Here is a 9,669-nt window from a genome sequence, read left to right as displayed (position 1 = left end):
AGTTGACAAATTCTTCTGGATATATCAAGAAACACAAATTTCTAAAATTAGAAAAGAAAAGCAAAAGTTCTTCTAGATCTATTACCCACCATAAAAATATTAACAGAAAATTTGTCTATATTTTTTACTAATGTCATACATAGAAAGAATAGAAAAATGTTCCATCATGACGATAAAGTATTAATGAAGTGACTGATATAAATAGAAACATATTAACTGAATCATGTAATCTTCCACCAATAACTCTTCCCACTTCTCTCACTCTTTTCTTCCTTATTTGGTTTGCTCTTCATCTCTCTTGAGCCAGCCATGGCACACAACACCGACATGCCACCTTCTTCTACGTCACCTCAACACCATGAAAGAGACAATGCCAACCAGAAGGTTCCCTTCTACAAGCTATTCACTTTTGCAGATCATCTTGACGTGGCCTTCATGGCCATTGGCACAATCTCTGCCATGGCTAATGGCTGGTCGCAGCCTATCATGTCTGTCATTGTAGGAAAGCTTATCAACACCTTTGGCTCCACCGATCCATCAAATACCATCAAAGAGGTTTCTAAGGTATATGTGTGCATGCAATGAAAGTTTTTTTTTTTCTTTTTATAGTATCTGCTCCAACGGGATGGGGAATACTCATAACACAGACAAGAATGGTTCTTTATGATTCTTTATGGTTCAAAATAATCCTGGTTATGTAGAAGGGTAAGAAGGAGGACCATTGAACACAGTCTTGGTCTTTATATGCAAAAGGGTTGTTTTCCTTGATTACTACATGCAAAAAATATTACTACTCTAATAAAATTACAAATTTGGCATTACGTCTAAAGTAACATTAACTTTATGTTTTGGTACTCTTATTTCAAATTTCAGGTTTCGTTATTATTTGTATACTTGGCTATTGCGAGTGGAGTTGCCTCGTTTCTCCGTAAGACGGCACACGCTTCTTTTTCTGTTTATTTATTTCTTAGAGACTATATATTATGTTGTGTTAGTTCAGTGTCAGATAATTGCAGAATTTTGATATCAGGGTTACGGTGGTTTTGTTAAATGTTGCAGAGGTAACATGTTGGATGGTGACAGGAGAAAGACAAGCCGCGAGGATTCGAGGTTTGTACTTGAAAACTATATTGAAGCAGGACATTGCTTTCTTTGACACTGAGACAACAACTGGTGAGGTTATTGGGAGAATGTCTGGTGACACTATTCTCATTCAAGATTCCATGGGAGAAAAGGTATCATACTCCAAGATAATCTCAATTGTTATTATGGGTCATGGTCTGCAAGTATTACGTTAACTAGTCGAGAAAATTTAAACATCGATAATAATGATGAAAAAACACTGGCAACATAATATTGAAAAGAACAATGACAAACTAATTTATGCTAACGATTTTTTTTTCTGACTTCTCATCCTTTGTACTTACGATAAAAAATTATATTGATAGGTTGGGAAGTTTATACAACTTGCTTCAACTTTTATTGGTGGCTTTGTGATTGCCTTTGTAAGAGGATGGCGACTTACTGTTGTTTTGGTCGCATGTATACCATGTATTGTTGTTACTCGTGGAATTCTGTCCGTGTTGATGAGCAGAATGTCAAGTCGTGGCCAAGCTGCTTACGCAGAGGCAGGAACTGTGGTTGAACAAACAGTGGGAGCTATTAGAACAGTAAGTCACAGTCACACAAATTAGTTGTAGAAAAAAAAAATGAATGATTTTTATCTAACCATTGTCCTTGAATTTCTTCTGCAATGTAACTAGGTGGCATCTTTCACTGGTGAGAGAAAAGCAATAGAAAAGTATAATATCAAGTTAAAAATTGCTTATAAAACTATGGTTCAACAAGGGATGACCTCTGGTTTAGGAATGGGGTTACTTTTGTTGATTGTCTTCTGCACCTATGCACTTGCAATGTGGTATGGTTCTAAACTGGTTATTGAGAAAGAATTCCAGGGTGGAACCGTCATCACTGTAATAATAGCTCTTATGACTGGCGGAACGTAAGATTTTTTCTGGATTTCACATAGCTTAGCATTCCTAATGAAGAACTGAAACCTGATTAATCTTTCTAACATTCGCAGGTCACTTGGTCAAACATCTCCTTGCCTAAACGCATTTGCCGCAGGACAAGCAGCAGCATATAAGATGTTTGAGACAATTAAAAGAAAGCCAGAAATTGATGCTTATGACACCAATGGTGTTGTCATGGAAGACATAAGGGGGGATATTGAACTAAAAGATGTTTACTTTAGCTACCCTGCAAGGAAAAATGTGCAGATCTTCTCTGGATTCTCATTATATGTTCCCAGTGGCACAACTGCTGCTTTAGTGGGTCAAAGTGGAAGTGGAAAGTCTACTGTGATAAGCTTATTGGAAAGATTCTACGATCCTGATGCTGGAGAGGTACTGATAGATGGCGTCAATTTGAAGAATTTTCAGGTTAGATGGATAAGAGAACAAATTGGGTTGGTTAGTCAAGAACCTATTCTGTTTGCAGCAAGTATCAAAGAGAACATTATGTATGGAAAAGAAGGTGCAACTGATGAGGAAATTAAGTCAGCAATAACACTTGCTAATGCCAATACGTTCATTGACAAGCTGCCTCAGGTGTAATAAATGTTCCAAAATCAATTCTCGTTTTAGGTTGCTTTCTTTTATTAATTCTATTAATGTGTTTTATTCTGCTAGTAGGGCCTTGAGACAATGGCAGGCCAGAATGGGACTCAACTTTCTGGTGGGCAAAAGCAGAGAATTGCAATTGCAAGGGCAATTTTAAAGAACCCAAGAATCCTTCTTCTTGATGAAGCAACTAGTGCATTAGATGCCGAGTCCGAACGTGTTGTTCAAGAAGCATTAGAACAAGCCATGTCAAAAAGGACTACTGTAGTTGTTGCACATCGCTTGACAACAATCAGAAATGCTGACACCATAGCGGTGGTTCATCAAGGAAAAATTGTGGAGCAAGGTTAAACGTGAATCAATTGTTTTTTTCTTTATGTGTGTATGTCAAAAGTAGTTTGGGTCCATTTTCTATATCATGTTAACTCATTGTCGCAATCTATGAAAGAAAATTCAATTTTTTGAGACATCTTGGAACAAGGTGTTCACTTTTGACGCTTGGTTTTATTTGTAGGAACTCATGATGAGTTAATCAAGGATGTTGACGGTGCTTATTCTCAGCTTATTCGCCTACAGGAAGGAGCTACGGAAGCTGAGGGTAGCCATAATTCTGAAGCAGAGAAGTCAAGTAACAATGTTATTTTTGATAGCCACATAGCTAGATCTTCCACTCAGAGACAAGTTTCATTAAGAAGAGATTCATCTAGTAGACACTCACATAGCTTTACTCTTTCTCATCGAAGTGGGGTACATGAATCTGTAGAAATAGAAGATGGGGATGTTGAAAAAAGTAAAGGTGATGCTAAGAAGGTTTCTTTGAGACGTTTGGCCTACTTAAACAAGCCTGAAGTTCCTGTGTTAGTGCTTGGATCCGTTGCTGCAATAATAAATGGTCTTGTCTTCCCTATGTTTGGCTTCTTGTTTTCCTCAGCAATATCTATGTTCTTTGAACCTCCAGAAAAACAGCGGAAAGATTCTAGGTTCTGGGCACTTCTATATGTGGGTTTGGGTTTAATTACTCTTGTGGTCATACCTGTGCAAAATTACTTCTTCGGCGTTGCCGGAGGAAAATTAGTAGAAAGAATTCGTTCACTGACATTTGAAAAGGTTGTCCATCAAGAAATCAGTTGGTTTGATGATCCTGCAAATTCAAGGTATTTTAGTAAGATATTTTAATTATTATGTGTTGCAATTTCTTATACTCGTCAACTAAAGGATATGAATCACTTTCCAGTGGTGCAGTTGGGGCAAGGTTATCTAGTGATGCTTCAACAGTGAAAAGTCTAGTTGGTGATACACTGGCCCTCATTGTGCAAAACTTATCAACAATCATAGCTGGTCTAGTTATATCATTCACTGCTAATTGGATTCTTGCTTTCATTATTCTGGCTGTGTCACCCTTGGTCCTTATGCAAGGATTTCTTCAGATGAAGTTTCTTAAAGGATTCAGTGCGGATGCCAAGGTTAGTTTTACTTTCAGTTTTGTTTGAAATTATGCATTATGGAATATGGATGGATATCAAGAGAATCTTTTGACTGCTGTGTAGGTAAAGTACGAAGAGGCAAGTCAGGTGGCAAATGATGCTGTTGGTAGCATCAGAACTATCGCATCATTTTGTGCCGAATCGAAGGTGATGGATATGTACCGTAAGAAATGTTTAGAGCCAGAAAAACAAGGTGTTCGGTTGGGGCTTGTGAGTGGTGCAGGATTTGGTTTCTCTTTTTTGGCTCTGTACTGCACAAATGCTTTCTGTTTCTACATAGGATCTGTTCTTGTGGAACATGGGAAAGCAACTTTTCCAGAGGTTTTCAAGGTGAAATAAGTCAACCAAAACCTTTCGCTCCATGTTTATTTTGATGTTTCTTTTGATCTAGTTCTCACCACAAAATTTGTGCAGGTCTTCTTTTGTTTAACAATAACAGCAATCGGCATTTCCCAGTCTAGTGCCTTGGCACAAGACACCAACAAAGCCAAAGATTCCGCAGCTTCAATATTTAACATTCTTGACAGTACACCCACCATTGACTCCAGCAGCAATGAGGGTAGAACACTAGAAGCCATTTCTGGTGATATTGATTTTCAACATGTCAGTTTTAGTTACCCAACTAGGCCTCATATTCAAATTTTCAAAGATTTGTGTCTAAACATTCCAGCTGGAAAGGTAGTCAACTGATACTTGGATATTCCAGTAATTAAGCTTTTGAGTTGTACAAATAAACTTTATCTGGGAACATGTAATGTAGCTACATTGTTGATATGAATGTGTTTGCAGACTGTTGCCTTGGTTGGAGAAAGTGGCAGTGGAAAATCAACAGTGATCAGCCTCTTAGAGAGATTTTACAACCCTCACACTGGACGTATACTACTGAATGGAGTGGATATAAAAGAGTTCAGACTAAGCTGGTTGAGACAGCAAATGGGTTTGGTTGGTCAAGAACCTATTCTCTTCAATGAAAGCATTCGTGCCAACATAGCTTATGGAAAAGAAGGAGTTGCCACAGAGGAAGAGATAACTGCAGCAGCCAAAGCATCCAATGCAAACCAATTCATATGTGCTCTTCCCGAAGGCTATGACACCCTTGTTGGAGAAAGAGGCACACGATTTTCAGGAGGACAAAAGCAGCGCATAGCCATTGCAAGAGCCATGCTGAAAGATCCCAAAATCCTCTTGCTTGATGAGGCAACTAGTGCACTTGATGCCGAATCAGAGAAAGTAGTTCAAGAGGCTCTAGATAGAGTGAGTGTGAATAGAACTACAGTAGTAGTAGCTCACCGTCTCACAACAATTCGAGGGGCTGATATAATAGCTGTAGTGAAAGATGGAGCGGTAGCTGAGAAGGGAACACATAATGAGTTGATGAAGATTATTGATGGAGTCTATGCATCATTGGTCGCTCTACATACGACTGCATCTTAAATTTCTTATCAAGCACCATTGCTTGGAAAACAGTTGGTTCCTAGAGACATGATCTTCTCATTATTTCAAATTCTCGAACTAATAAAAGTAGAGGATGTGAATGTCTATGATTAGAAGGGAGTAGTGACGTTTTATAACGTTAGAGAGAAAAAATGACATTCTTTGTCATTCAAAAACACATAAAAGATGTTTTAATAACATGTTCAGGTACGATGATGGGCTGATTTGTCTTTGAATATGATTTAGAGTGTTAAATGTGATAATATTCAGCATCAAATACGACAATTGCTCGGTTTCTCTTCACCATTCTTCTCTTTCCATGTTAGTTCTATTTTTTAATGAACTTATGAAGCATCTTATAGTATAAGTTTGTTTTCTCTGTAAGAAACTCTATACAAGCATCTCTACTCTTTCTTGCACCGCTATACCTATGCTCACGGATAATGTAGCTTTTTATATATTTTTGTGTATTTATTGTCATGAATAAATTAATTCTTTTTTAATTTTTATCTATATTTTGTATTGTTTTGTAAAATAAGTTAATAGAAAGCATTTGTAACAGAGGAATTCATAAAACCTGACTCTGAACCGTGCTGAGACAATGCTTATCGGTGGTGTCAATGACATATCGAAAAAATGGATATTTAATCTTGCTTCTCACAAAAATTTAAATCATTCCTCATTTTGTACCATAGAGAAAGACATTCCTTCGTCAAATAACTCAATGAATGATTTGACAATTTTATGCATTTGAAAAATATATATTGATATTAATATTATTATTAATGACTTTTCATATAATCATGTTAATACAATATAATGTATCACGCCATTAGCAGCGAACTCGCAATATTTATACTGGTAGTTACTCAAAAATTAAAAAATTAATGACCTTAGTGATAATATTTTATTTTGTAGAACATGTGTGTATTCAGAGTCTCTTAGAACTGTACATTTATTTTTCCATTTAATAAGGCAATCAACTTAAATAATGTTACGATTTTCAACATTTTACCAACTAAATTTTAATTTAGAAGATGTTTTTAAATAAGTTTTTACGAAAACTTAAAATCTTCCAATTTTCGTCGTTATCACCACCAATCTACACTCACTTAATTAGATTCTTACTAATGATAAAAAACCCAACATATCATCAGCTAGTATTTGATTATAAAGAGAAACTTTATGCCCCCCCTAGTTATTATTAGCAAATATACACTCTTCCAATTATTATTGATGTTTTATTTTTTGTTCTGAAATAATTGTCCTTTTAAAAGTTGAAAGACTTCAATTATGTTCTTGTTCATTAGATACTATAAGTAATTACTGTAAAACTGAATATTAAAAAAACCACTGTAATAAAAATTTAATAATACTTATGGAAAATTTCTCTCCAGAATCTGGGAAATGATCTTTATATGTGTTTACAAGACTTTAGAATGAATTTTCAAGTCATTTAAGAAAAAAAGAAGTGAAGAAGTTGCAAAATTTGATGCTATCTAGTGACGTGTAATGTACATGGCACTGGCATTTTTCTTCACACTATGATTGACTAATATGGAGAGATACCAATGAAGCATAAACTCCATCGATCTTCATCAACGCTTCATGGTTCCCCTTCTCAGCAATGACCCCATTTTTGACGACTGCTATAATGTCAGCACCTTTAATTGTTGGAAGACGGTGAGCTACCACAACGGTAGTTCTATTAACACTGACTTTATCAAGAGCCTCTTGAACCACACACTCAGATTCTGCATCAAGTGCACTGGTTGCCCCATCCAGCAAAAGGATTTTGGGGTCTTTCAGAATGGCTCTTGCAATGGCTATGCGCTGTTTTTGTCCTCTTGACAGTTGTGTCCCTCGTCCTCCCACAGGGGTGTCATAACTATGTGGAAGAGAGCATATGAACTTGTGTGCATTTGCTGCTTCTGCTGCTGCAACTATCTCTTCCTCTGTCGCACCTCCCTCTTTACTATAAGCTATGTTGGCACGAATACTTTCATTGAAAAGAATAGGCTCTTCACCAACCAAACCCATTTGTTGCCTCAACCAACTCAGTCTCAAGTTTTTTATATCCACTCCATCAAGTAGTACACGTCCAGAATCAGGGTTGTAAAATCTCTCTATGAGGCTGATCACTGTTGATTTTCCACTCCCACTTTCCCCAACCAAGGCAACGGTCTACACAGACATATTTCAACAAATTATTAGATTTGTACAACCCAAAAGCTTAATAATTAGATATGTTACCATTCAATGCAAATTTTTATTACCATATTATCGAGATGAAACTAAAAGACAACATCAAATGCACCTAACAAGTTATACCTAAGTTTTGTTCTTAATGATTAGTGGTTACCTTTGCAGCTGGCATGCTTAGACACAAATCCTTGAAGATTTGAATGTCAGGCCTTGTTGGGTAACAAAAGCTGACTTGTTGTAGTTCAATATCACCTTTTATGAGGTCTAGTGTTTTGCCCTCATCACTGCTGGAGTCAATCGCTGATTTGGTCTCAAGAATTTTGATTATTGAAGTTGCAGAATCTTTGGCTTTGTTAGTATCTGGAGCCAAGGCACTACTCTGGGAAACACCAACTGCTGTAACTGTTAAGGCAAAGAAAACCTGCATAAAATCTATAGTAAGAACTATATCAGAAGAAAACATCAAGTTAAGGTGGACCGTTACATTACAATGACATACCTGGAAAACTTCTTCAAAGGTTGCTTTACCGTCTTGCACAAGAAGCGATCCTACGTAGAAACAGAAAGCATTTGTGCAGTATAGAGCAAGAAAAGAGAAGCCTAGTCCTACACCACTATAAAGCCCCAAACGAACACCTTGTTTTTCTGGCCCTGAACATTTCTTCTTGTACATATCCACCACCTTTGGCTCAGCACAGAATGATGCAACAGTTCTAATGCTACCAATAGCATCATTTGCCACCTGACTTGCCTCTTCATAATTCACCTATACAACTCAAAGGAAACTTGTCAATATGTGCCTACTTTCTCATTTCTGCGGATGGAATCAGCAAAACAGAATTTAGACCAACCTTTGCATCTGCACTGAATCGTTCTACGAACTTGGTCTGAAGGTATCCTTGTAGAAGCAACAAGGGTGACACAGCCAGAATAACAAAAGCCAGAATCCAATTAGCAGTGAATGCTATAGCTAAACCAGTTGTGATTCTTGCTATGTTTTGCACAATGAGGGATAAGTTGTCACCGACGAGACTTCTCGCTGTTGAAGCATCAGTAGCTAGCCTTGCACTAACTGCACCACTGCATGGAAATCCATTTTTTTTTATTTTTTTGAGTTAGATGAGTTGAAGGAATTAATATATGACATGATTGCATGTTTATTTTGTCTTTTATAATTGGAAGTAATTATCACCTCGACATACCATGAATTTGAAGGATGATCGAACCAACTGATTTCTTGGTGCACAACCTTATTAAATGCCATTGAACGAATTCGCTCTATAAGTTTCCCACCTGCTATCCCGAATAAGTAGTTTTGCAACTTGGCCATTTGTATGTCATTGCCTCCAATCATCTACAATGGAGTAGTTTAAAGATTTGACCCATGCTTGAGTTGCCAAGAAAGGAATCAAAAAGTCATGATCGCCACTGTCAGCAATATAGAAAAGTTATCTGGTATGTGAAAAGGAAGATAAAAGATTTTTGAGCCTGTAACTTTAATTTAATTTAATTTCCATGAATGTGAGGTCATGATGTTGTGCAATTTAGGATGGGTGTTTCATTTTTTATTTGAAAATCGGAATGCCAAAATCTTTGCCAGCACTCCCATATAATTTGAGAGAATTCACAACCTTATAATTTGAGAGAACTCCCCACCTCTAGGAGCGATTATTTGTCGGAGGTGTTGGATATTTGGAAGCCCTATTGGCCCTCTTCTTTGATTAACTGTGGAAACATCGCCGTGGATGACTTCTAGTCACACCTCTCTCTGTTTGATTACGCCTTTATCTCTCGGTCACACATAGAGATGGCAAATAAACCCGTGCCCGTGGGTATCACCCGAACCCGTCCCCGTTTTGACGGGAATCCCCGCTTTGACTGGGTATGGGTATGGGTATGGGTAATACCCAAAATTTTCAACTGGG

The 9,669-nt window shown here is 37.2% G+C and overlaps 2 protein-coding genes across 3 annotated transcripts; one reads left to right on the top strand and one right to left on the bottom strand.

Annotated features, from left to right (window-relative positions):
• Positions 1-232: 232 nt before the first annotated feature.
• LOC114186570 (ABC transporter B family member 9-like) lies at positions 233-5,924 on the top strand. Its single transcript, XM_028074516.2, has 12 exons — positions 233-564; positions 874-928; positions 1,060-1,235; positions 1,449-1,670; positions 1,764-2,002; positions 2,084-2,609; positions 2,694-2,967; positions 3,136-3,775; positions 3,856-4,084; positions 4,169-4,435; positions 4,520-4,783; positions 4,895-5,924. Exons 1-12 carry the CDS (start codon positions 310-312, stop codon positions 5,537-5,539), a joined length of 3,792 nt encoding a protein of 1,263 aa, XP_027930317.2. The 5' UTR covers positions 233-309; the 3' UTR covers positions 5,540-5,924.
• Positions 5,925-6,893: 969 nt separating this feature from the next.
• On the bottom strand, positions 6,894-9,199 carry LOC114186573 (ABC transporter B family member 9-like). Of its 2 annotated transcripts, none has more exons than XM_028074525.2 (5): positions 8,947-9,199; positions 8,596-8,824; positions 8,244-8,510; positions 7,902-8,165; positions 6,894-7,723 (listed from the first exon to the last, which is right to left on the bottom strand). In XM_028074525.2, the coding sequence occupies exons 1-5, from the start codon at positions 9,096-9,098 to the stop codon at positions 7,082-7,084; spliced, it is 1,554 nt and encodes a 517-aa protein (XP_027930326.2). In that variant the 5' UTR covers positions 9,099-9,199; the 3' UTR covers positions 6,894-7,081. The 2 variants fall into 2 exon arrangements, with proteins under 2 accessions (XP_027930326.2, XP_085530769.1); XM_085674643.1 differs by having other exon boundaries at positions 8,937-9,079.
• Positions 9,200-9,669: the final 470 nt, after the last annotated feature.

Source organism: Vigna unguiculata, chromosome 6 (assembly GCF_037176805.1).
Source record: "Vigna unguiculata cultivar grain cowpea cultivar isolate G323 ecotype 2 chromosome 6, ASM3717680v1, whole genome shotgun sequence".
Lineage (NCBI taxonomy): Eukaryota > Viridiplantae > Streptophyta > Magnoliopsida > Fabales > Fabaceae > Vigna > Vigna unguiculata.
The sequence above is the reverse complement of the archived record's forward strand: the minus strand, read 5'-3'. Positions and strand labels throughout refer to the sequence as shown.